Source organism: Indicator indicator, chromosome 9, assembly GCF_027791375.1.
Source record: "Indicator indicator isolate 239-I01 chromosome 9, UM_Iind_1.1, whole genome shotgun sequence".
NCBI classification, from domain to species: Eukaryota; Metazoa; Chordata; class Aves; order Piciformes; family Indicatoridae; genus Indicator; species Indicator indicator.
In genome coordinates this window covers 27,770,292-27,798,214 of record NC_072018.1, presented here as the reverse complement: position 1 = coordinate 27,798,214, position 27,923 = coordinate 27,770,292, and the positions used below count along the sequence as shown (strand labels likewise).

The 27,923-nt window shown below is 37.5% G+C and overlaps 1 protein-coding gene across 2 annotated transcripts in view; it reads left to right on the top strand.

The window, feature by feature from the left end:
- The first annotated feature begins 2,775 nt into the window (after positions 1 to 2,775).
- Positions 2,776 to 27,923, top strand: part of GREB1 (growth regulating estrogen receptor binding 1) — a 49,205-nt gene continuing 24,057 nt past the window's right edge. The window contains exons 1-18 of one of the 2 annotated variants that reach the window (XM_054383516.1): positions 2,776 to 2,932; positions 5,918 to 6,040; positions 6,752 to 6,928; positions 13,482 to 13,664; positions 13,981 to 14,124; positions 15,770 to 15,895; positions 17,969 to 18,091; positions 18,487 to 18,624; positions 18,798 to 18,983; positions 19,559 to 19,909; positions 20,616 to 20,744; positions 21,961 to 22,086; positions 22,532 to 22,729; positions 22,817 to 22,997; positions 23,451 to 23,453; positions 24,747 to 24,939; positions 25,485 to 25,621; positions 27,073 to 27,412. In XM_054383516.1, the coding sequence (XP_054239491.1) occupies positions 2,776 to 2,932; positions 5,918 to 6,040; positions 6,752 to 6,928; positions 13,482 to 13,664; positions 13,981 to 14,124; positions 15,770 to 15,895; positions 17,969 to 18,091; positions 18,487 to 18,624; positions 18,798 to 18,983; positions 19,559 to 19,909; positions 20,616 to 20,744; positions 21,961 to 22,086; positions 22,532 to 22,729; positions 22,817 to 22,997; positions 23,451 to 23,453; positions 24,747 to 24,939; positions 25,485 to 25,621; positions 27,073 to 27,412 (3,015 nt within the window). The remainder of the gene's footprint in view (positions 2,933 to 5,917; positions 6,041 to 6,751; positions 6,929 to 13,481; positions 13,665 to 13,980; positions 14,125 to 15,769; positions 15,896 to 17,968; positions 18,092 to 18,486; positions 18,625 to 18,797; positions 18,984 to 19,558; positions 19,910 to 20,615; positions 20,745 to 21,960; positions 22,087 to 22,531; positions 22,730 to 22,816; positions 22,998 to 23,450; positions 23,454 to 24,746; positions 24,940 to 25,484; positions 25,622 to 27,072; positions 27,413 to 27,923) is intronic. The other variant, XM_054383517.1, reaches the window with a different exon arrangement.

Sequence of the window (27,923 nt, the reverse complement as noted above, 5' to 3'; positions counted from 1 at the left end):
GACAGTGTGATAGAGAGGTGCCCTTTGATTTATCAGTAGTTGGGATTGAGGGCTATCCTTCTTTGTCAGTGTGGGTTGGATTTTTTTTTTTTTTAACAGATCTGGTCACCATCTATGTTCATGGCTTGGAATTTCACAAGCATTTGAAAGTTTAGCCCATGCCAAACACTTGTATCCAAGAGAGACATAAACCTGGGCTGGGAATGCTGAGTCCATTGAGGCAGGAAAATAGAACTCAAAGCCTTTGCTTCCTGGTACCATGAAGTCAGCAATTGCCAATTCAGGTATTGCAGTCTGAGCAGCTTTAAAGAGAAGAGCAAAAGACAACCATCACAGAGTTAATGGAAAACAGCTTCTCCATTCCTTGTTTCATAGAAGAAATTTCTTCTGCAACTGAGAGAGTCACTGGGACTCTGAATGCCAAAGGCTGATGTGGGGAAAAAAAGCCAAACCCTCCTGCAATGCTTAATCTTCTGTTTCCAGTGGTGTGTCTTTGATGATGGCAAATGGCTATAAAATACTTATCACATCTTCCAAAGCACGTTCCTGCATTGATGATTGTTTGGCACTGTGATGATAAGATCTCACAGGTACATGATAGCTTACCAGGCATACAGATCCAGAAAGCAGTTTTTTTGGGTTCATTTTAAAAACCCAATACATTTAGCACTCTTATGTTGTAAAAGACTCCAGGACCTGCCCCTTGCACAAATAATTTAATCTTAACTGATTTCTTATCTGTCATTTCTCTGTAGTCTGAACTTTGTGATGAACGGTTCTGTAGAACTGTAGTGTACCTGCCAGAGAAAATGTAGAGATGGGTCCCTGATTACACAGATGCCTCCAACTTAATGAGAGAAATTATGAGTTCATAATATGGGAAGGAATTTAGAAAAACAAAGAATTAAATTGATACCTGTCAGATATCTTGATAATTGTTTGTCCTTGTTACATTAACTATAAATGTCACATAAAATCGATGTAACAAAGACAAATAATTATCGACATGCCTGACCATTGTATAATGATGAAAAGGTAGGTTAGAACTAAACATTCTCTAGTGCTTCTGTGTAGACAGAACATTTAGTGTAATTCATTTCAGAGCTTGACCTTGGATTTCCTGCAGTTACCTCTGATGAAGCTTTTACAGGACAATAGTGATGTCAGGCTTTCTCTATGGTCCTCAGCTGTCTGTGGTGTAGGTGAAGCAGCACTTGAAACAGGAGGTGTGGAACGAGAAATGTAATCTGCTTTTTGTGTTGGAAGAGAAGATGCATCCTCACTTCTAAATTAGCACTGAACATCACTAGCAGGTTTTGCAGCTCCCTATTTACCCTTCACCAAATGGATACATCAGTACTACTCACTGCAATGTTTTTGTTCGATTTAGTGTATAGACATGAATATATTGTCAGCAGTGCCTGCTTTTAGTCTAGATCATATTCTTAAATGCTGCCTGCATCGTGTTGTACTTCTTGTGCTTCTATTAATACCATATAATATCAATATGCTGTGTTATATAGCATTAACTAGCTATACATAATATTAGCATGATACAAACAAGTAAACAAAAGTACTATTCTATATATAAAATGTGCTTTATAAAGTCATAAAATGTACTTTATAAAGTGAAACTCAAATTGTCAATGTCATTTTTTTTTTTTTTTGCTATGCTGATCTTTTCAATCCTCTTTTTCCTTCAAGAGCAGTATGTGCTTTCACGGTAGTTTTTGCTGTTGTTATTTTTTTTGCTGGTTTTTTTTTTTGCTGTTTTTGTTTTTTTTTTTTTTTTTTTTTTTTTTGCTTGACTGATTCCTACAGGATGCTTCTCAAAAGCCTCACTTCCCAAGCTGTCCCCAGTGCTGAGGAGGGGCTGTTCAGTGTTTAGGAATTACTGCCACAAACAGGAAGCGTTTCATGCTTTCTATTCACAATTACTTGAGGAGGGAAAGGACATGGGGCCCAGGGCAAGAGCTACTTTGTTATAGGAAAAGAAAGCTGACATGGCTTTTGGTTATAGCAGTTCATTGTATCTGCTGTGGAAAGCAGGCAGTAGTTAAATACGTGGGATATTCAGCTGGAATAGACTGACTCCTCAATAACAAAATGAGTAAGTTATATGGTTTCATTAACTACAATGTCTGAATAATTAAATGCAGAATCAAATAAATAATCAATAAACAATCTTTTTCTAAAAAAAAAAAATCATATTTACAGGGAAAAATACTGCTTAAGGTGAGAAGGAAAAGCCATTGTATTTCACAGTATCTAATTTACACCAAAGGTCATTATTTATTGGACAGCACCTCTGAAAGATACCTTGAACTGCTTTAGCTATGAGTTTTCAGACATGATGAGCCATGCAACCATAAACACTTATAACTTAATACTTATAATATACATGCTTACTCTGTTCGGATCACATAAAACAGAAAGACTGATTGCTGACTATTGAAAATGGATATCTCCACTTGCTATATAAGCCAAGGAATTACTCAAATCAGATTTCTAGCCACATCTTCAAGGTGTCAAAGCTTGCTGCCTTTCTGCTGAATTACAGAAAGCTGTTACTTTAGATAACTTCCTGTAATTTACCAGCAGGATCCGTTCAGCAACTGCTGCAGTCAATGTTATTTTCCTTTGCCTTTCTTTGTGGACAATAAAACTTCTCTCTTTTGTGAGAAATGTCTGACATCAACATGCGGTGATTGAGTTCTGAGTGCTGAAATTGAAATATCTTTTTTTTTTCTTTTCTTGACCTTTATTTTTTAGAACATGGGAAATTCTTATGCTGGTCAGCTCAAGACAACACGATTTGAAGAAGTGTTGCATAATTCTATTGAGGCTTCTCTCCGCTCAAACAACTTAGTGCCCAGACCAATCTTTTCTCAGTTGTATTTGGAAGCTGAACAGCAACTGTCATCATTGGAAGGTAGGAACTAGTAGAATTCATATTTCTGCTCAAAGACAATTCTGCTGTTTGCTCTCCCAAGGCTCATCAGAATAAAGAAAACCAACAGTATGTGAAGTCTGTATTTCGATTTTTTTATGATCTACAATTGGTGTTTCATTTCTTTTGACCAAGTCTGCTTCCTCTGGCATACTTTGCTAAAGATGGCTTAGATACATACGTAATGAAAAATGCATAATTGTTAACCTTCCACAGTAACAGAAAACCAAAAATCCAACAAACCAGTCCAAAAAGTAGGTAAAAGTATTTTGCAAAGATTAAACTCTTTACTATTTTCTCATATTAATAGCTGAGAAAATATTTCTTCTTGAAAAAGCAAATGTGCTTGCAATTCACATATCATTAGTCATTTCTTCTTCTTTTGATTTTTTCTTAATATAAGACATAAATAATGAATGTATATTTGTTGTTTAAATATCTCTGCTACTTGTTCCTTACAAAACGTGATCCTTCTTTCCAACCCTTTAATAGGGATTTAATAAAATTTTCTGTGACGACCTATTGTGAGTGATATCACAAAACTGATTATGACATCAATTGGGAGAGGTCTTACAGGAGCAGATACATTGTTTGGGAACAAAAGTGAGATTTCACACTTCTGTAACTTCTTCCTTTCAAGGCTTTCAAAGGGTTTTCCAAACTTTGAGGGGCTGATTCTGTTTTCTCTGCAGTTTAATGGAAACAGAATTGAACAATTAACAAAACTGAACAATTAGCAGAACTGAATAGTTAATTAAAAGTCTCACAACAGCCAGGCAGAGAACATTGCTTTTATGAAAGTTTCAGACAAGAGGAACTTTGAAGGGACATGTAATAGAGCTTCTCCTAGGTTGATCTTCAGATGGGAGAGATCTGCACCTTTTCATCATGCACTCCAGCCTCATCATAAAAATCTCCACTTCTATTTACATGAATGTTTGTATTCTGAGGGCCAAGAGGAATCCGAAGCAGCCATCCCTGGGATCTGGCATAGGACTCTGTCCTCCCCTCTCATTGTTGTCATTTGTTTTCCCTGCCAATCTGCCATGGTGATATACTTGGACTGTTCATCACACCTGCCTGATAGTCCTTAACATGTTCATTATTTTTCCAGTAGCATACAAGTCCTATACCACTGATATATCTGAAAATCCTACATCCTGCTCCCCCCAACTCCTCCTAGCCACATGTTCCCATGTTCTTCCTTTTCATCAATTTAATAAATAAGTCCAGTGGAAAAAAAAAAAAAAGAACTGGTCACTTCTGTCTGCCTAGTTAGGTTCCTGCAGGGGTAGCAAGCTGAAATGTCTCAGCACAGAATCCTCTAAGTGTCAGAATAGACACAAAGAGGAAGGAAAGAACTTCATGTCTGGGAGTCTGCAGAAAGAGAGGAGAGCTAGAGCCCGTCCTTTTTCATTGCACTGGGACATTAGTCATAACATATAACTTCCCCCTGACTTAAACACCAAAGATACACACCTTTTTTGCTTTGTTCACTTTCAGCATTTTTTCTATAGACTACATCCTTAAAACAGTTGTGTTTAATGTTCTGTCCTTATCTGTGTTCACCAGGACTGAAGCTTGATGTTTAGATACTAACATACCCTTCAAATCCTCTTCTAGATTGGGGTGTGAGTCTTAATAACCTTTAAAGAGAAATGTTCAAACACCAGATTTACTTTCTTCAGCTTTCTTACTAATTTACCGTGTAGCAGTTGTTTAGCTGATTCTACAATCATTTGTAAATAAAATAAAAAGGCATTCTGAGGAAATTCATGGAGAAAAAACAATCCTTGATGAAGAATTCTATGTTCCTGACTCAAAGTCAGTTGGAGGATGACTGCAGTGGGCTTAATTGTTTTTCTGTTTCAAGACTAAAAGCTGGATCAACAGGATAAGGTAGAAGTCTAACTACTTTACTTGCTCAAGTCCAAACAGCTATTTTGCTTCTTGCAGATCCTCAAGTACCTGCAGCCCTTCACCATTGAATTTTGCCAGCGTTTGCTGCAGGCACATTCCTATAGAAGCCAAGAAACCAGAAGCCTAAGGCATAAGCCCCACTGAGTTCACTTAGTTTTTGTCCCTGAAGTGTGTTGTATGTAAGGTTGGATCTAGTCTGAAATTTTCATTAGTCCTGTCCCTGAAAGTGGTCTCTCAATTTATCATTTAGCTGCACTCCTCTGGGAGCTAGCTTTGGCTCATTTGCTATGAGAACACCTGAGACATAAGAGGGAATAGTCATTACTCAGTATGTTCCGCTGGGACTGTTGAAGAAACACCTGAAGTCCTAGATGTCTGCCTTTCCTTGCCATGTTGCAGGGAGCAGCAGTGCTTGACTCAGAACTCTGGATTCTGGTAGGAGACAGATGGACTGAGAATTAGATGTTCTTATTGTAGTATCATCTGTGATGGACTTTTTTTCAAGCAGGAACTGTTTCCTGTACAACATCAAGGACATGGTCAGTGTCTAATTAATAAAATCTGTACTTGGATGGTAGCCAGGATATTCTAAAGTGCCAAGAAGTAATGACTTCAGGTTTGTATTGGCTGGTAATACTACAAGCAAAGGATGTAGTTACACAGTTGTTATCAGCAAGAGTTCAGTCAGCAGAAGTTAGGTCTTTAAAATAATGAGATCAGTTTAAAAATAATCAAATTTAAAAAAAAGTTTCTTTTTATTTGTCCTTTAGGTTCTTTTTACTTTCTCACGTGCAGTTGAGCCAAGCTTTTGAACTTTGTTTTGCACAAGAGCTAAAATATTTTTTTTTTCTTCTGAAAGACATTCTGGAACTTGGAGCTTTAAGGGAATGACAAATATCATTCGAGCTGGCAACAGTAAAATCATTTTCAAGAGGAGAGAATCCAGTTTGCTGTAATATTTTCTGTAACTGGGTCACCCTGTTCATTCATTGGTTTGTTGCCAGCGTTGTCTTTTGTCGAAGTCATTTATGCTATGAAAATTTGCAGCAGGCAGCAGAGCAGACAATGAAGAAGAAGAAGAAGAGGAGGAGGAAGAAGGCTCCGAATCAAGTAGTCCTCCTGTTTCTTACCAGATGAAGCCTCCCCCAGAAGGATGTTGCACTACTGATGGTAAGAAATACACTAAACAAGATGTCAGAAGACATTTGCCCTACTGGAAAGGATAGAATTGGGCCATTTCCCCTACAATTCATCAGAAGGAGATAATCTATGTGGTACAGAAATCCCAAAAATGTCACTGTTTGTTACCTGACAGACAAAGCTGGATTGCTCTTGTTTGCTCTTATTTTTGACAGGGTCTTTCTCAGTGTGTTAGATAAGCATTTGTGTTGGAATGCCTGGCATGAGGGCAGCACTTCTATTCTCTTAGATGACATGACCTTTAAAAGATTGAGTTTGCAGGCATGGCATTTGCTAAGATGAATGTGGTAATTCTTATGGCTTTATCATTGCTCTTTTCTATTTAAAGTATGCCTCATTCATTGTTGTTGTAAAAAATACTAGAAAACCCAGGAAAAGCCGGTGAAATTCACCAGATACTGAGAAGTAATCTCTCCATCGTCAAATGTCTGACCTAAGACATGATGATATTAGTAAATAATTCCACAAATATGTAGGTTGCAAGACATCATCAAAAGAAACTTCACTATACTTTTTCAGAAGAAGGGAAGAAAAATATCTCTTGCTTTGCTCTCAACCTCAGAAGATACAACTCTGCATTTCACTAAAAGTATAGGAAGTCCTTTAATGACGATAGTTGTGAATATTAAAAATAATCTCATCAACCTAAAATACTCTGAATTGATTTTTTTTTTCCCCTAGGTTTTTGCCAGGCTGGTAAAGATTTGAGACTGATTTCAATTTCCAATGAACATATCGAGATACCATCAGGTTTTTTACTTGTTGGTGCAAAGTCACCAAGTTTACCTGATCACCTTTTAGTGTGTGCTGTGGATAAAAGGTTCCTGCCAGATGACAATGGGCGCAATGCCCTGTTGGGTAAGTGCCTGTGATTGCAGTAAGTGGATTCTTCTGTGGGCTAAGTTAATAGTTAATGCTTTTTTTTTTTTTTTTCCAGAATGAGTTCAGCAGATATTATTTCCATTCCACATCTACAGTAATGCTTGCTGGTGATGCACATGATAACAACTTGGAGCTGGCTATGTTTGCTTTGGAAAGATACAGAATGAGCCAGTTAATTAGAAATGCTTCATCACCTTCTATCCATTAGTCCAAGGCTAATGTTGTTGTCCAGTCAGTTTATGTCCTAATTGCTGGAACTATGCATCTGGTAACTGGGCTGGTTGAACTGCTGCCTGTCTGTGTCTTAGCTTTCCAAATACTGACATGGACAGACTGTAGGGCTGTCAAGTGAAACTTTCAGGCTACTATATACATGTGAAGAGTTTGATGGTTGTTTGGTCTACAAAAATGTATGACCTCTTTGATTTGTCTCTTTCAGAAAGGGATAATAGCCTTCACTGTGTTTGAACAATAGTGTGTGCTCTGGATCCTAAACTAAGACTTTTTGCTATTAGGACAATGGAATTAAATGTGAATGATTAGAAGTTGAAATTTTTCCTACATATGTAATCACGTAAATCTGTGTGTTTGAATAATACTGTTTGTAGGGTACTTCAAGATCTTGATTTTCAGCTATTTAAAATTCTGAGTTCTGACATAAAACTAGGTCCTTCTCTCTATTTTTATTATAGTCTTTCTGATGGCCATTAGCCTCATCCACATGAATATAAATAGGGAAAATCTGCAGCCATATGAATTAACGAACTGAAGATTACGAAATAGGTTTTATATTGGGAAAAGTGGTACATAATTGTAGGGAGAACCCTTTTCAGTCAGACACTCTCCAGCTATTATATATATTGTTTTCTTAGTTAACCAAAAAAATTCTGCCTCATTTATGTGTGTACCAGTTTGATCTTTAAATAGCAAAAGGGAAAGATTTGTCATGTCTTTTAACAGTTTTCTTTCACAAAGATGGAGGGATATGATTTGAAATCAATTGTTACCTCAGCTTGAGCAACTCTTCAAGGCATTTGGGATGACAGAGTAGTGTGAAGGTGCATAATGTAATTCTGTGTACAGTAATTTCTTTCCTCATGTCATCTTGCAGAGTTGGATTGGTCACAGTGTATTTGACCAGTGATTGTAAAGGAATTAAGAGGGCTGTAAATCACCCATGTGTTGTCATTTTAAAGATAAAGACAGGAATTTGTACTACTCAAGTCATTCAGTGCTAGTGCTATTAACAGCTTAAGCTCCTTAGGCTGTTGTTAGCAGAGAGGAAGTAGTATATTTGTTAATTGCATGTTAAACAAGAACAGAAAAAGGCAACAGGAACATAACTGTGAGGTTTTTATGCTACTCACATCCTCAGCTTACTTATTTAATACATTTTGGTTTCCTGAAAGCATTTAAATGCTTATTTTGGACTGTTACACACTTAAAGAGCAAATCACATTCTTTTGCAAAAATGTTTTAGTCATTCTATAGGATGACTTCTATGTAATCTATAACAAACTTAACTATGAAAGAGCCTTCATCAGGTAGCTGGGAATAAAATAATATTCCAGGTCCCTAACCTATCAAAAAACTGTGAGATATCTTACTGACGTGAGGATAGCATACTATTCATACAATAGATCAGACTGTATATAGAAATGATTGATTCTGATTTTATTACACTGATGCAAGTCAAATGAGGGTAAGTAAAATTGAAAGCAGACATGAAGAGTCTCATGGTTTCAGAGACAGGAAGATAAAAGACAGAACCATTCTTGCTTTACATTCTCTATTAATATAACACAGTGACCTCTTCTTGTAATAGATTTAATTTGAAAAGATTTCACATGAAAAAGTGAAGCTCTTTTAGTTGTCCTGATTTAAAAACAGGATAAAAGTCTTATTTTTGGTATTCAAAGTTTAGGCAGTTCTCCTTCAGACGGATTGGCCTTTTGCAGTGGTGTGGAAAGTGGTCCTTTCAAGCGTTTATAAGTCTAGAGGGAAACCAAACTGGATTCATTTTGATTCAAAATGAGCTACCATTATGAATCAAACTATATCCCACACTTCTGGTAAGGCTTATTGCTGCTACAGGCATACCACTTGTAACCCTTCAGCCCCACTGCTTTTGTTTAATTTCATGTTTTTTCTCTAAATATATTGCATTTTTGCAAGGCAGCTCTTACCCAGTACTGTAGATTATTTTTCCCCCTAGAACAATTTATTTGGAGGGAAAGGATACTAATGAATTACCCAATAGTTTCATGCTTTCTCATAGTCTGCCTGCTTATGTTTGTGAAGATGCCTGTGGAGGGTACAAAAATCCCTGAGGAAAACAGCAAATGTCTTGGTGGTTTCCAGGATAGCTTTTAACTTATGGTCTTGTTGCCATTAAGGGTGTTGATATGCCTCTGGGGCACATGCCAGTTTACTGATAATGCTAATAAGTTGTCTCACCATCAAGGCATATGTGATTGTGATTTGAAAGTAATTTCTATTGGAGGTAGTTTTGTTTCTTTGTTTTCACAATTGATGCATTATTCCATAGGGCAAAAAAAATCCCATTTTCTAGAAAAGGCTACATTTTTGGCAAGCAAAAAGTTCTCTGTGTCTGAACATGTGCCACGTATGATTCTGTTAATCAAGACAGATCACAGGTTTAACTGCCCCACAAAACAGATTCAGCATTTTTTGCCTTTAGGAAGATGTTTCTTAGGTTTTATGCAGCCTAAAGGATGCTTAGATGGAGGAAACACTTCTGTGATAATGTAAGATTTATTGTTTCCTAATAAAAGTAGCTACCGTGTACCACTCCCAAAGGTTTTTTCCTCCTTTATTTATGTTTTTTCCCCCCCTCCAGTTCTCACTCTTAAGAAGAGCCTCTCTTGATAAACAAAGCAGCTATTCACCCATCATTTTCCTTCCCAGAAGACCAAACAGCTGCCCACTTTCCTAGCAGGAAATAAGAAATCCTTTTTTTTTTCAGTCGGTCCCTGAGGTCAGAATGACAGAGGAAAAGATTAGTTTGCTTGCATTCTAAGCTATGTGTAAGGTGAAAATACTGAAGTATAAAATACTGTGGCTGCTTCTATTAAAATGTGCATTGTTCCATTGGGCTTTTTAAACAGTACTGATTTCTGTATAGTGGAGCTCTCCAGCTTGACCATATTGATTTCATTTAGTTCCATTTAGTACTTCAGTCTTCAAATGGAGTGGTACTGTGTATGAGGGAAAAATGTGGAACACTGTAAGTGTTTATGTGGTTTTTATTTGAGCAGAACTGAAAATAAGAAATATTTTCACTGAAAAGTTGAAAATATAATCAATCTTGGTTTAAGCAAACTGCAGATTTTCCATGAAACTATTAACACTAATTAAAATCTTGCTATTAATTTTAAAAAGAAACAGGAAGAAATTTGTCTGCTGATTTATGAGAGATTAAATGGTGAAATATTAGGTTGTGAAATATTAGATGGATATCCTTCCATCCTAAGTCCTCTCTTTATCTCTAGCACACTGTTGATCCAAAGGAACATTTTCATCTCCCCAGTGAGGACACAGGTCAGGTTTCACACCCTTTTAGTCCAAGGTTCTTCTTCTGAGCACAAGGTCCCTACTGTGGAAGAGCTTTTTAAATTATGGGTAATTGATCATTGTGATGTGAGCAAATTCAAGCAAATGTATATGATAAAATACCAGATACAATCAAAGACCTTCTAATTAAACAATCTTCAGAGGGCAACAGCTTAAAGTCACTACTGAACTGAGTTGTATATGAACTGGTGACCTAAAGGTGAAAGGCTTTTAGCCCCTAAACTCCAGGCATTGATTTCTAATTCTCTTGTGAAATCAATCCCATGACATAGATGTATTGAGTCACCTTATGGCTGCCCCGACTCCCCTGACCTTTGTCCTCTCTATAACGTAGGGAAGAATATTTAATGCCGCTTGTTTATGAAACAAGGTGGCCCCTCTGTTAGCTGCTGTGGCACATGAACAGGGCATTCAGAGAAATAAGGATGACGAAATGTTTGGGTTTTCCACTGTTACTCAATCTGCTACGTAAAGTGGTATGAGCGAGGCTGGCAAAGCTCTGCAATGAGTAATGGCTGCAGAGCATTTTGTTGCATGGGAATTATAAAATCATGCAGTGCTCTGTCTCAGATGTCAGCTGCATCAATGAAGCAATGGCTGCTATCACATAAAGTGGTGGTCAGAATGAATGGGATGAAAAATGACGTTGGCAGGAGCTTGCAAAAAAGGACTCTTAGACTCTGAGGATCTGGGGAAGCTTGAGGTGAAAGATGATAGTTTTTCACTTTAAAGGAAAATTAAAAAAAAAAACACTTCTAAAATGTTCTGCAAGGACTTTTCAAAATAAATGGGCAATTTAGATCTGCTTAATCCCTACAAGGTCTCAGTTATGTGCTACATGTGGTGTAAACTAATTTTCCAGTTGACCTCACAGAGTTAAAAATAGGTGATTAGAGCAGAAGATTATTTCAGGTAGAACTTGTTGCTAAGTCCAGTTTAGGCAGATGACAGTTTACAAAAGTTACCAAAAATGATTGTATTGAACAAAATTTATACCTGTGGCTTTGGCAAGTTGCTAGATGCTTCCAGAAGAATGATAAAACCTAAAAATTATACAGGCACTTCTATTTTACTTTTGGAAATGGTTGTTCCATGCTTGTAAGCTGGAAACCACAGAAGAGCTTGTAAGCGGCAGCGAGGCAAAAAGTGCAATGCTGCTGGTTTTGCTTGGTGTGCTGCCAAATGGATGGGAAGATTTCATTTACTAGCAGAAGCATTTTTCATGATTTCTTAACCTGCATAAAATGCACGCAAATTCTACAGCTTTTGCCACATCCGTTCTAATTTTGTTTCCTTTTGTTGTTGCTTTTATTGCAGCTACTGAAGGCTCTGTGATGTTAGACAGATGCTTTTGTGCTGACTGATATAACACAGAGGATTCTGCAGAGTCATGGCTTGTCCTGATTTTATGAGTCATAATGACCTTTATCATCCTACCGAACAGGATCAGAGAGATAATAGGCAGCTTTCAATAGCTGTTATCCACTTGTTCCCATGGCTACTAGTTCCATTTCCACGTGAAGTTAGGTTTTTAATAAATCCTCCCAAGCCAAACGAAAACTAATGAAAGTGCTTGAGTTGTAAACCAAGCAACAGGTGTCCACAAAGCATTACATGTCAGTGCTTCTGTTTTAAAGAGGAAAAAGATATTAATAATTAATTGGGAAAAGCAATTTGAAATATGGAACTGAAATTATAATTTTCATAAATGCCTCTTAATTTTATCTACTGTATTATTGATCCTTTACTCTGATTATTTATCTTCAGTGTAATTGTATGTTATGCGAAATATGTTTCCATTGTTTTTGCCATCTTCCAACTCAGACCACACACCCTTTCCATTTCAATTCCTCTGACAGCACATAAAAATGTTCATTAGATGTGATTAAAAGAAAAGAAAACTTCATGCTTCAGCTCATGTGTAGGGAACACAGAGAAAATTTTTCCAGGGAAGATTATCTTCTAATTGCACACTACAGAGTGTAGTAGATAATTATTTTTCAGGTAGTTCCATTGGTCTAATGTAAGATGAAAATGTCTTAGAAAATACTTCAGAAAATGGACAAAAATTGTTGTTTGAGAATAAAAAGGCAGACAGCTGTGCAAAGAGTGCCTTTTATTTACAGTGGTAATAACATCACCATCATGAGCCTTTCTTTGAGGCTCAAACCGTGTACCTCAGAATGAGAGGAAGTGGCAGTATCCCTGAAAGTACCTCATCAAGGCAGAGTACAATAACCTTCTCAACTTACATAGTGCAAGGACTATGTCTCTGTCATGTCTATAAAGTTGCAGACACTTTGTTTCCGTAAACATAAGTAGTTTAAACTGCTGTGAAGTGCTGACACAGTCCAGCCATCATTTGAGGAAGCTACTTTAAATTAATAGCCCAGGAAGGCTTTAGTACTTTTTCCTTCTGTATAAAATCACATGTAGTAGAAACCTGGTACTTAAATATACATACATCTAATTAAATGTAATCAGTTTAATGTACTTCATTTTTTTGAGACTTAACTGCATGTGTAATTTTAATAAAAACTGAAAGAGAAGTGAAGAATGTAATTTCTGTGGTGTTGAGTAGGGCTGAGGTTAAGCACATGTGATTCAGTACTCCTTGGTCAGAAATTCTTGGTTTAATACTTCACAGTTAGGTAGTAAGTAGAATTTGTGAACTTTTCCTGGTGGGAAGAAAATGAAAATTACGGCCTGTTTTAATTGTTCTTAAATGTGGGACTCCGGGTTTGCAACCTGGTGGCCAAAGTGTAATACAATGGACTTGATGTGATATTTTTCAGGAGGGACCTGTTAATAAAAAGTTCTCTCTGTGAAAAAGAAAACACAAATACAGCTTTTCTCCAGGAAAGAGTCATATATGAATGTTATTAATAGTGACCCACCTATCTCATCGGTTTATATGTATTGTTTATTTTATCAGGCTTCTCTGGCAATTGTGTTGGCTGTGGCAAGAAGGGTTTCTGCTACTTTACAGAATTCTCAAATCACATTAATCTTAAACTGACCACTCAGCCCAAGAAACAGAAACACTTAAAGTATTATCTGGTCAGGAATGCACAGGGAGCTCTGACCAAAGGATCTGTAATCTGCTGGAAAGGGACAGGTAAGATAATGAAGCTGTCTTCCTCGAGCTCTGGTTTTCATCATCCAAGCTCAGCTATCGCAGGGACTGGCGTCTGTGTAAAACCTAAGACAGATCAGTCGAAAGAAAGACTCTTTACAGCTAGGTGATTGTTAGAGCAGCTGTAAAAAGTAATTGACTGACCTAATACAAGGATGGCATGTCTGAAGACATTAGCTCCTCCCTTCCAAGTACTGTAACCTCTAAGTAATTCATGTGTGAAATTATGGTATTAAATATGCAAAGAAAAAACAAATGTCTCTGTGGTCAGGGGATAAGAAGTTTCTTTTTTGTTAAGAGTTCAGAGGCCGTCAGTCTTCATCCAGCACCTGCTCAAGCACATTGTTCCAGCTGCCAGAAAGTTCAGGCCTCTCGGGAAGCACCTCAAGCGAGTTACTCCCAGCAGCAAACCCAAGTGCTCCATCTGGGACTCAGCCAACAGGTACTACTTTGAAGAGAAACACACTGGGTTTCCACCTATTCTTACTCTTTTGTGCATGAGTATTTGTGTGTATTTGTGGGAATGGAAACACAAACAAGGCACACTAGAACATAAAATAAAATAAAACAAGATGAATAGATTTGGAGGTAAATTACGAATAAAGCAATCATACTTCAAAGGCTTCTCACTGTCCACTTTTCCCTCTCAGTTTTATGTATAAAAGGCTGGCAAATGATGAAATAGGTGTTCTGCAGCTTACTCATGGCTAAAACAAACAAAAAAGTTTTAAAAACATTTTTTTTTTTAATTTGCTGAGAACAGGTATTACATTCCTTGAGCTATTGCTTGTCTGGTCACACAAAAAATGTTACAGACATTTATATTGCAGCCATCAAAGTGGCATTTCAGCTGTTTTCTTCTCATCTAGTCCATTTTATGTTATGATTTTATGTTATAAGCATCTCATCAATGTGTATAGACATCTGAGGGGTGGGTGTCAAGTGGAGGGGGACAATCTCTTTTCAGTGGTGTGCACTAATAAGACAAGAATCGATGGGTTCAAGCTTGAACATAGATTTCATCTCAACATGAGAAGAAACTTCTTTACAGTGAGGGTGGTGGAGCACTGGAGCAGGCTGCCCAGAGAGGCTGTGGAGTCTCCTTCTCTGGGGACTTTCAAAACCCAACTAGATGCATTCCTGGGTGGACTACCATCGGCAGGGGGCTTGGAGAGTTGATGATCTCTTGAGGTCCCTTCCAACCTCTAAGGCACCGTGATACTGTGATACTGTGAAGCATTATGCGGGCATCAGCAGGAAAGCTTCAGAGATTTAAAAAAAAGTCACTTTAGTATTAGAAAGTGAACTAATGATAAATATCTGTAACTTTTTTTTCCCCCTTAAAATTAAAAATTCTTTCTGAAACATTTTCTTTTCCATTAGATTGACACAAACAAAAAGTGACAGGTGATAGAGGGTAGAATGATCTTTTGAGCTTCATAATGAAAACATCTCTTTAATGTCTTCTTGAAGAGATTCACATAGGAGAACTGCAGGACATCACTTGGTGGTGATATTCTTTTTGTGAGATAGAAGCTTGTTAAATAGTTGTGATCTGGAATACTGGTACCCTTCTAAGGGTATTAATCTCTCTAATAGCAGACTCACATATTTATTTATATATTTATTCTTGCCAGAACTTGAATATATTAAAATGCTATATTAATTAGAAGCATATTAGGCCTGAGAAAACCTCTCTTTTTAATGCAGCACAGTGAAAAAGAAGCTTGGAAAGATAATTTCAAATTGGAATGAAGACTTAGAATATTCTAAGTAAATTTTAAACAACTTCTATCACTCTCATAGCTGGTCCTTGTATAAAATTCATGTGAGAGGCAGGGTCCACCTGCAAAGAAGCTAAAGGATCTGACACATGTATTTAATTGCAGAATTGGATCTTAGCCAGTTATGTAGCAGTAACCTGGCAGGAAATTAGAAGTGGGCTTATTTTATTCAAAACTGCATTCATTCAGAGCAGATCCTGATAGCCCTTTTAAAGTAAATGATCACATAATCAGTCTATTATATCAGCTAGGGATCTTGACCTAGAAATGTTTAATTGATATATTTTGCCTATTTCTTGCCAGTTGCAGCTGCAGATCACATCCCTTCAACAGCAGCTTTCAGCTCAGCAGCTTATGATGGCACAGAATCACCTAAACAACAGTTGGTGAAAAATAATCTGTCTGCTCTGACAAGACCTTCAGTGTTAGGTATTTGTATGGATTTGTTGTTTAATAACCCTGAACTCTATATTCTAGGAATATAACAGAAGGAATGAACAAACAATATAATGACTGTAATATCCTGTTTGAATAGAAACTATTATTCCCTTCCAACTCCTTTCTGACTGTAATGATCTTTTTCCCTGTGTTAGTTTTCAGAATAGGAATCATAAATTTTCAGCCACAGCCTTTCTACAATTCAGATTAGTAACTGCAAGCTTTTGATTATAGTTACAATTTGTTCATTTAATAGAATCACAGACTAGATTCTGAATCCAAATTCTTAAAGAAGGAGTTAGTTTGCATCAATCTCACCAACAGATTTTGTGGAGGGAATTAAGAAGGATTGACATGTAATTGGTCATAGGATAATTCCTGTGTTGCAGTTCACCTTGTGATGGAGCACTAGACTTTGACAACTGGCTCCAAATTAAATGGACTGTCTTCAGTGCACCATTATTATAGTGAAGTGTATTAACTGTTTTTTCATTACAGAGTGTATTCTGTGTCACTGGCTTTTTTAAGCAAGAAAATTAGTGTTCACTATGGCTAGAAACACGCTGTAGCTCTATTTTGGAATAAATCTTCCAAAGTTTCCCTGCTGTCTTCAAAGCCAAATTCTTTTTCACTGCTGGCTTCACAGTCAAATTCTTTTTTCACTGCCCATTCAGGATCTTGATCTCTTTCTTCCAGGCAGCAACATATTCTTGTCAATTGATTTCAGATGGATTACTTCCACATATGAACGTACCTGCACCGAAAGATTACAGCATTGTTCAAATTAAAAGTTCTTTGTATTGCTCTAGCAGTCTTGTGACTTTTGTCACAACATTACGCCAGGAAACTAAGGGAAAGAACGAGGAGCCCAAATGGCAAGCTACTGCCCTCACGTGGTGAAAGGTTAAAGGACAAAGGCATCTTGCAAAATCTGCACATACAGTTGTACAAATGAAGTTATTTCAGATCTAAAGACTTCAGACTTATATTTCATTTTAATACATTTAGCAAAATGAGTCCCCTCTTTTTTTATATATATATAAAAGTGAATGTATATATAAATAAACATATATTTAAAGAAATATGTAAATATATATTTTAATATACATACTTTTAAATATACATAAAATTAATAGATATATAATTTATAAAAATATATTAAAAAATATTCTTGCTCTGTCTTCAATTTTATGCTGGATTAGCCATTCTACCAGTAGATACAGCCCTGACAGTGTGAAGTAGTGTGGTGACCTCTGCATAGTTAGGCCTAGAAATACAAATAGCTTAATCCTGCGAGTTGTTGAGCAATTCCTGGAAGGCTGTCGATTCTCAACTAGAAATACTTGATGCTAGTGGAAGGTCATCATTCTAGGAGTCAGCAGGAGTGCACAAGAAGATTCAAGAAATCAGTGAGAGAAAATTCAAGAAATTAGTCGTCAGGAGCTACTAAAAAACCTGTAAGAAAGTTATGTTTTTACCAAAAAAAAGGTGTTGGAGCTACATGTGCATAAGAGGCAAGTGTAGAAGTAATTTGTTAGCTGTTAATATGAAATGCCATAAACCCAAAGGTGGGAAACCAGCAAGAAGCGGCAAAAAATCCTGTAAAGGGGAAAACTACGAAAAGAACACAAATGTTTTCTAATATCACCCTGAAAGCCTTGAGAATTTTATTTTGCACTAAGTTCAATGAAACAGTGTCATATGTTCAGAAGTAAAAGGAGCTAAATGTCCAGGGTGTTGATTTCAAACTATAAGCATTCTTAGTACATGTCTCATTCCTACTGCACCGTTGTTAGTACGGTGTGAACATTGGTATATGGTAAGTGAAGTCTACCTAGATTTTGAGAAGTCTTCTGCACTAGGAAGTTCCCAGAAATTTATGCAGGACATAGCAAAGTAAAATAAAAACCATAAAAATGTATTGTATTTATGGAATTGACACTGTCTGCTACAGAACCTAAAGCACACATTCAATCTTTCAAAACATACAGGATAGTCGTGCACAAAAATGGAATACATTGTATTCTAATACTGCTGTATTCTAACAACATTGCTGTTATTCAGGCACTTTAACGAATTCAGGGCCTCCAAAAAAGCGCCATAAAGGTTGGTCACCAGAATCCCCATCATCTATTGAAACTTGGAACTTGCAGCTCAACCCACAGGCTCCAAACAGAAATAAAAATGGTAAGCTAATACCTCAGGTAATGATAATGAATCACAATATATCATATCATAATGAATCACATACTTATTTAAGTTGAGAAGACCTTAAAGGGCTTAATCTGACACTGCCAAGTCCACCACTAAATCTTGCATTCACACCTGGAGCTATTTGTTTAGAAACAATGATAAATCTTCAGATGCATGTGTGATATTCAAGATTGCAACAATATAATTGGTCCCCCAAGAAATTTAGCATAACAGTGTGGGTTGTAATTACAGCTCATAAAATGTGCAATGTAACCATAAAAGCATTTATTACCGATAGGAAAAGTGGGTATGAGATGATGTCAAATAACTTTTCTTTGAGGAAATCAGTATTATATCTGACTCCAGTAACATTATGTCTAAAATCTTAGATGGAGGAAGCCTGTCATCTTTACCACCCTCTGCTTTGGTGGGGCCAGCCTCATCTCCAATGGTGGGCTCAGGAGAACCAGTCTCAGTTCCCGACAACTTGCTGAAAATCTGTAAAGCAAAGCCAGTTATTTTAAAAGGTAAACCCCTCAACCTCCCAAAAAAGCCTTAAATCTTTTTTTGTAAGAGATGTAAAGCTACATCCTACTGCTAAAAGCTGCTAAAGCTGTCAGTTTTAAAAGTTTTACTGTTAAAACTGCTTAATGCATGTGTGGGAAATATGTGATGTTTACAACCATTGTTTATTTTGTAGGTCATGGAAACTTCCCATATCTTTGTGGGAATATTAATGATGTGATAGTGAGTCCTTTGTTGTACACCTGTTACAGAAATTCCCAGTCTTTATCTAGAACATATGAACAATATGGCACCTCCACAATGCAGCCTATTTCAGAGGAAATGCAGCTCTTACTGACTGTCTACTACCTTGTTCAACTAGGTAAGATTATTTTACATCCAGACAGATATCCAGATATTACATGCTAGCAAATTAGAAAGGGAATATTAAAGAAGGATAATATAAAACATGAGTCTTAGGACACATGATATTGAACAATTTAATTTATGGTAATAAAACAAAACTAAATATTTAGTTCAAGAAGACCAGAGAGATTGAAATACGATCACACAAATTTATCTACTCCTGTAATCTGGGACCTCAGCAACTAAAAACAAGAAAAAACGAAAAAATGCTATAATTCACTATTCTTCCACACAGTCTGTGGTTTAGAAGTGGTATGGTGGTGAGCCAGGCAACACTCAGCCTCTAAAATATTGCCAATTATGGATACTCCAATTCCAGTTGGGGCAGTTTTATTTGAGTATCACAAAGTCAATTGCAAATAAAAAAATTGGTTCGCATCTGCTAGACATGAGCCGTGCATGCAAAAATCTGAAACATGATTGTCCCTCCAAACAGTAGGGATTTTGGAAAAAAAAAAAAAAAAAGGAATTATTTTTATCTCCACAGTTTTGTTTAATTGTTTCTAATACTGTCCTCTGGATTTATTTTAGCCTCCGACCAGGTCCCTTTGATCGAGGATTTGGAACAAATATTCATGCGTTCGTGGCGGGAATCTCACCTGTCTGAAATCCGTCAGTACCAACAGGCTGTTCCACAAACCTTTCCTCAAGTACCCAGCCAGATTGCTCCAGTGACTTCAGCCCAGCTTCCCTGGCTGGCAGGCCTTGCAGCTAGCTCCTGTAATGACAGTGTGCATATCATTGAGTGCAACTACTCTCTGGCTGAAGGGCTTTCAGAAATGTTTAAGCTCCTCATTGAAGGGAAATTAATAAAGACGAACTATGTGGTGATCATATGTGCTGGCAGAAATCGATCCATTGACTCCTGCATTGTGATAACAGGTAAGGTCCCAGGGGTGTATCTCCAGGCAAAACAGAGACATTTAACGCTATGGGGAGCTTGGCTGGAGTTTCAATAAGCTGACACAAAAAGCAGAGCTGTGACAAACAAGCAATGAGTTTCGATGAAGCCAGGCTGATGCTGTACAATTGGTCACTCCCCAGCAAATCACATTCTGCCTGTTTACCCATTTTTATTTCATCAAGGCATTCCAGCCAAAACTACTGCCAACAAGTAACAGCAAGTTAGAGAACACATTGCTTAAATCTCTCCTACTCTGTGTGACTGGGGTATTACTGCGAGTAAAGGACCTAACATGTTCCTAGCTCCTAAAAAAATGGTCTTTCAATGTCATTCTCTTCAACATCTGTTGAGTGCTGTGCTGACAATTAAGTAAATTATTTGAATAGCCATTGAAAGATTCATTATGAATGTAGGATAATTGACAATTCATTTGGCTATTTATATGATCTTTTTATATACTGTGGGAACAAATATTTCTTAAACTGGGAAAGAAACACAAAGAATTATAAAACCTGGATCCATCTTACAGGTGTCTGGTGCATACTTGTATAGGGGATAGAAACGACTCATCTCTGACATTTTTGTTCATGGTATTCACTTAGCTGGCTAGTATTTTTATTATGACTTAGAGCATTTTTAACTTTAGTTTGAAATGCTTTCAAAAATCACTTTTTTCTCTCTTAGGAAAGTATCAAGCAAGAATTCTCTCTGAGAGCATGCTCACTCCTTCAGACTACCAAAAAGAAGTTAACTATCAGCTGGTCACAGGGAAGGTGGAAACTCTGGGGTCCTTCTTTAGCACACTCTGCCCAGGTACCTAACAGGTTATAAAGAGGCATGCTTCCAAGGCCTTAAACTTTTAAGTCAGAGACAATAGCTATGCTCATTACATTTCCAGGAAAAGGATATTATTAAAATATATAAAAAATGCAGGACAAAGCTGTGAAAGTACTTTAGAATTGAAAACTCTTCTAAAAGTGTAAGTTTCTAAAGTCCCTCAGTTTCATAAAATCATAATAGCAAATAACTGAGCAAATTTTTCTGAGCTATGCAAATACATCCATTTACTAGTCCATTTCCATATGAATGTATAATATTTTTCCCCAAAGCACCTCTGCTATGAAGGTAGGCTAAGCAAGCTGAGGTTCAGCCTGGAGAGTTCTTTGGGGTGACCTAATAGTTGTCTTCCAATACCTACCAGAAAGGAGCCTACAGGAAGGCTGGAGAGGGGCTTTCCATAAGGGTGTCTAGCAATAGGACAAGGGGGAATGGTTTTAAGCTGAGGGAGAGTAGGTTTAGAATAGATCTTAGGAAGAAGTTCTTCAGTATGAGGGTGATGAGACTCTGAAATAGGTTGCACTGGATTGCACTTCATGGAAGAGACCCTGCCTTTTGGAATGTGCAGACATATTCAAATATATTTCAAACTGCTGAGAGTTTGATGACAGGCATTTTGTGTTCTTTGTACAGCTTTCATCTGTAAGCAGGGCCTCTGCAGAACAGAATAGTATGAATCTGCAGATATGCACAGTTCAATAAAACATACCTCGCTTGCTTTACTGTTGTGTGTAGCTACACAACTGATTTATCTTTCAACTTTACAGGGAATTATTTCTGTCTCTCAAAAATGGGAAGGATTTAATAATAGTTATCAGATTTTCAACAGCTTCTTGGAATCTTTATTAATGAAGAATATATCTCCATGGTCTGAACATAAACTAAGCCAGTTTCAAGTCTTTATTGTTGATGATTTTCATTTGTGCCTTCAGGCTAGTTCTATATCATCCTCCACAAATGCTCTAGTCAGTGTTTTGTCCTTCCCTGGACTGATTTGCATTATATTAGTGATACACTGGAAAAACACGCTAGATAAAATGAGAGGAACTGCTGTATAAAACAGCCAATAGGTCAGGGGGAGGATATCCAGCTAGTATACATAAAGCTCTTTAAGATCTACAAAACAAATTCAGTATCAAATGCAGCTCTTATTAACATGAGTATTTTTTCTACTACCCCTTCAATTTGATAGAGGGTGACATTGACCTTTTGCTGGAGAAGTTTTATCAGGAAAACCAAGGGCACATCTCTTCATCACTTTCTGCTTCGGTGAACAAACCAACAGCGCTGAATGGAACTGGAACAGCCATGTGCACAAGTAAGAGGATTTGCTAAAGAGGTAACAAAGTAGCATACCTGAGAGCAGGTCTCTGGGCATGCAGTTGGATCCAGTCCTAGGCTATTGGAGCGAAAGGTCTTGAGGCAAACAGCAACTCATGTCTTGGAATGTTCAGATTTACATTGATAGATGCTCTGCTCCTTCCACTGGGCACTGTACTCTTTGAAGCTTTAAGTCTTGCACCAGTGGTAGCAGAACACTATTGCACAAGTTCATATTTGGCTCTTGGACACTTAAGAGGCATATAGGATGAAAATGCCCAAATGCAGAAAGATTGCTTCTCATATTCCATATGGAATTTCATAAACTGGAGGTCCTGTTCATAAGCAAAGTACCTTAAAGAGCGGATCAGTCTAGACTTCTAACATTTTGTGTTAGATTAGACTGTGGGCGTACATCTAAACAGAATTTTGTCTTTTTCCAGGTTATGAGATTGAAAGACATCAGATTCGTCCATTCCAGCTAGCAGTGGCCCAGAAGCTTCTGTCTCATATTTGCTCAATTGCTGACTCCAGCACTCAAAATCTTGATTTGGGTTCCTTCGAGAAAATTGATTTCTTGATTTGTGTTCCACCCTCTGAAGTGACTTATCGGCAGACTTTGTTTCACCTCTGGCACTCAGGTGCTCATTAGTAAGCTTTAATTTAAATTTACAGGACATTGTTAAATTTGTGTCTGGAAATACTGAATTTTGGTTCTCTTTCTTTAGGTATCTTATTAGAACTTGGATTAGAAAAGGAACATCTTACAAAGCAGAGGGTGGAACAGTATGTTATGAAACTAGATGCAGAGGCCCAGATGAAATTCAAAGTCTTTTTACAAAACTCTATGCAGAATCCACATACACTCTTTGTGCTAATCCATGATCATGCACACTGGGATCTAATGAGGTAAGAAAAATGATTCTTGTTTTAAAGAAAATATTGTTGTTCCTATTAGCTCTCAAGATCAGTTTTCTGATTTATCTCTTCATTCATCTTTGCATCCTTCTGCTAACTCTGTCTTTCCATGCATTGAATAAATATGCTTCTTTTTAAGGTTCTACCTGACTTGCTCTTATCCTGTTTGTTATATTGTACCTCAGGAGAACATTTCAGATTTTCTTGCTCACCATCCTTGTCATTTGTTCAAGGGAAAGCTTCTTGTGACAGTACATAGAGCTCATTATCCTCTGTTAGTGTCCTCTGGGATGTAAAACATGCAGAACCCCTCCACAGTGAGTAGGCAGCTATGAGCCAATACTGCAGCCTATTTTTTAACCGATTGGAAATTTTCCAGTATAATGTTTTTACTATCCAGCATCACTGATTCATAAGAATTGAAAGCTGCTATTCATATATAAGCAGGTAGACTTCTCAGGGAAACAGAAAGGTTTCTGTCCAATATTTACCAGGTTCCCTGTACAACTCATGAGTTCCCTCACAGAGCCCTGTGTCCTTGGCTTCTCAAGAATCTGCCTGCTAAGAAGTTGGATTGCTTTTGCTTTCTCGCTCCTGAGGCACTGGGAAGCTTGCAGAACATACTGAGTTCCAGAAACGTCAACATATTCCAATATTGGGAGCAGTGTTTCTGAAACCAGGAAATATGGACTCTTCCTTGACAATGAAATGCCAAAGTCTTGTCTTTCACACTGGTTAAGAATGATAATTTTAACAAAAACTTTATTTTTATGAGGGTTTCCTGTTCACCTCCTCTAGATCTTAGGAACTTACATGATCCATTATAGCTGTCACAGTCTTTAAGACACTTATAAGATGAGTGGCAGGGAAGAACCTGTATTTCTGTTTAACTCAGATATTTTTTCCCTCTATCTAAAAAAGATATGCATGTGACAAACTGTGCACAGCAGGATTCACAGCACCTGACTGAAGTCAGTTAAATGAGGTGCCTAAAACAGGAGTGAAATTGTCTGGGTTTGCCTGCACAGTGACAACATGGACACAGGCATCTCTGAGGGCTGACTTAGATCATGGCTGAGCATAGCCAGTTTCTGGAGTTGCTTATCTCTCTCTGCTGGTAACAAAAGGAGCTTGCAGTGACTGGGCTTATAACTGAGTCATTGCAGGTAAATACCAAAAATTAAAGAGCATGAATTTGTACTGAAGTTTTACACCAGAGCAAGGAATTGACTGTAGGTGTTCCATGACATTGGCATTTTCTCTAACAGTAACTATTCTTTCCTTTCATAACAGTCCTATCACAAGTAGTTTCCCCTCTATTTTTGTGTCATACGGACTTTCTGTCTGTTGTTTTCTATCTTGAGTGTTGGAGGTAGGAATTATACTTTAAGGCAGCACTAACAACCTGGTCGAAGTTGCTACAGAATTATGAGTCTATTGCTAACTGCCAAAACATCAGGTTCCTTTCATACTTTATCTCTCATATTCTGGAAGTCATAGGGGTCTGGTAATTTGCTAGTTAGGGGAACTTATCAGAATTACAGGAATTCTGAGCTGCAGTGTAGTAATTTGTATTTCTTTCCCCATCTTTCTATACAATAAAAGCAGGGCGAAGAATAGAGTCCTAAGTTCCTCGTACGTGCTTAACTTTGGTTTCCCATCCAGGTGGAAGCTATTCCACAGACACAAATGTTCCCTTGTGCTAATCACATTGGAGAGTTTTGGGTTTCTTTTTTGCAGTGCTATGCATAGCCTTTATCCTCAAACAGAACTGTCTACAGGACTTGTTGATAGACTGTTGAACTGCAGGGAGGTGAAAGAGGCACCAAATATTGTGACCCTCCATGTGACTTCCTTCCCCTATGCGCTGCAGACACAGCATACTCACATCAGCCCTTACAATGAGATCCACTGGCCTTCTTCATACAGCAATGTAAGATGGATGCTTTGAGGTGCTCTTGTGACCTTTTCATAAGTTATTTTACATTTACACGCTCGATGAACCTGTGGATTTTTGTAAACAATGTTTGCATGATATCTTGTTCAGTCTGTTGCAAGTTCTTTTTACTTTTGCTTATCCTCTCATTTCTTGTAGTTTTGTTTCTTTTATATCTTCTATAAACTGTAGCATCTCTACTAAAAATCTTTGAGCTACATAAATAGAAACTGTCTGAAAACCTGTCTAGTGTATTACTGCATAAATATAGGCACATACATGGATGTTCTTCATATTTATTCCATACACAGCTGTTTTATTTCTGTATATGGGAGGAGAAAGAAACAAGACAAAAATTGGGTCAAACTTCTGTTCTCTCAAAATAATGAGTTCTATTTCTTTCCTTGTTTTAGCATGTCTGAGTAGACGTATGCTTATTAGAGAATGTGATTGCAAATATATCAGGTTCCAATGGTTAATCAATTGTAAATTAATAAATGATAGATTTTACCTCTATATTCTTATTGCTTCATTTGCTCTAGGGTGTAGATTTATACCATGAAAACAAGAAATACTTTGGACTGTCAGAATTCATTGAGTCCACTCTCTCTGGACACAGTATTCCACTGCTTCGGTATGACAGCTCCTTTGAAGCAATGGTCATGGCTTTGGGAAAGAGGTATGGTACCCTCCTTTCTTTAACGCAAGAAATTTAGGAGGGGGGTTCTGGTGACTTGTATTACTAGCCAGAAGCCTGATTATTTTTTTTTTTTTTGGTGTCCCACAAACCAGCTGTTGTATACAAGAGCATTTCATTCATTCTTATTTTCCCCTTCTATTTTAAAAAATATATTTGACCTGTGATCTAATCAGTCTAGGCTGTGAATATGTACTGTGAACATGTACACTATTTAGCCCAATTAAGAGTCTGTTCTTAGTGTGATCAGTAGCTACTTCCATGTTATAATAATCTACCATTGATCATCATGTAATTTCAAATGTGTTATTACTTTTTTATCCAGTTTCATCACTTGCTGACCCTGCTATCACTGGCTGATTTTGATATAAAGAATTTGTGTATATTGCACTTGGACCACAAAAAAAAAAAAAAAAAAAAAATACCACACATGTCACATGTCACTGTGGTTTGGACACTTAAATCAGAAACAGAAAAATCAGAATGTCAACAGAGCTTGAAAATCATCAACAGTTTTAGATTCATAGAATCACAGAACGGTGCAGGCTGGAAGGGACCTCCAAAGGTCATCTAGTCTGACCTCCCCACAGTCAGCAGGGACATCCCCAACTAGATCAGGCTGCCCAGGGCCTCTTGAGCCTCACCTTGAATATCTTCAGGGAAGGGGCCTCAATCACCTCCTTGGGCAACCTGTTCCAATGTTCCACCATCGTCATGGTGAAGAACTTCTTCCTATTCCTTTCAGTTCCTGCAACTAAGGGTATTGAGGAAATGAATATGTATCACTAACTAGGAGACTGAACACATCCACACTGGGACTTGCTCCAGGGTGCTTTGGAGCTCTAATCACAAATATCAGGCACTTTTCTGAGCAATCCATAGTCCTTTTTACTGTGCACCTGAGATTCATTTCTGTGAAAACCAGAGCACAGGAGGTTAGTGCATGTCCACATCTCACTGGATGCTATCTATGTAGTCAGGAAACAAGGCTAAGTTAGTTCAGGGCTTCAGTAAGAAAACAAGAGAACAACTCCCACACCTCCCATGCCTTAAGAGTAACATACCATGAAGAATACTCTTCCCATTGATAGGAGAATAGTTTTGATTGATGATGTTATTGAGTGCCTTAGTGAATATTCTGTGCAAAAATTTTGTAAGAGCAGTAAAGTCTTGTCAACTTGGAGTGATGTATCCTTATTTGAATGCCTTGCTTAGAAAACCTTCACTAAGAAATGGACAGACACCACCAGTTCTGATCATGAAATGATGCCTTGCAAAAGGCTATCCAAGTGAAATTTGGTGAGATTCTGTTGTTTAGTAGATATGAAGGATTCATTTTCAGGAGAAAATCCTGAGTTTTCTATATTTTGTGAAAACTAGCTTTTTCACTTGAGCCTTTAATATTTTGCTCTTTAATTCACTGTTTATTTCAGGTTCCCCAGGTTGCACAGCGCGGTGATACGGACATTTGTCCTCATACAACACTACTCTGCAGCTATGATGGCAGTGTGTGGTCTTTCTCAGATGAAGAATTACACCTCAGTTGAAACTCTGGAAATCACCCAAAACCTTATAAACTCTTCAAGACAATGTCCTAGTGGTCATGGCCTCATGGTAGTGTTGAGGATTCCATGTACTCCCCTGGCTGCAGTGGCATATGAGCGTCTGTATAATGTGAGGGAAAGACTAGCCCTTGAAGATAACTTCGAAATAATCTTGGGAAATCCTAATTCTGGAATCACAATAGGGAAGCACTTTGTGGAGCAACTAAAGGTAACCTGCAGAATAATATATACTGGAAAGCTTTATTAGATGGGTAGGTGGGAAAACTTTACTGGTGAGAGTTATGGTCATGAGCTGAAGTATGGGTCTTACTAGTAAAATCAAAAACTACCATAAGGAAAATGACTTTTATCTTTTACTGTCTGTGACACCTCTACTGTCCTACCTCTGATAAATACTCAGTGGAATATTAACTAACATTGGCTAGAAGAAAACGAATTCCAGCAGCAGCCCTCCCATAGAGTTGAGCTGCTTTTATCTACAGGGACTGTTAAAAAAGAGGAAAAAAGACAAATAAAGTTGTCACAATTTTGGCAGAATTTTCTCACAAAATCATTACAATGCAGTAAGATTTTAATCGATGATCAAGAGTTACAATATTCTTGTCACCAGCAGGTGGCATGAAGGTACCAAACCAGGGATGGGTCCTAGCCCACCCCAGTATTCACAGCTCAGGACTTTATGCTTTCTGGACCATGTGTTGGTTTATGGATTAATTTAT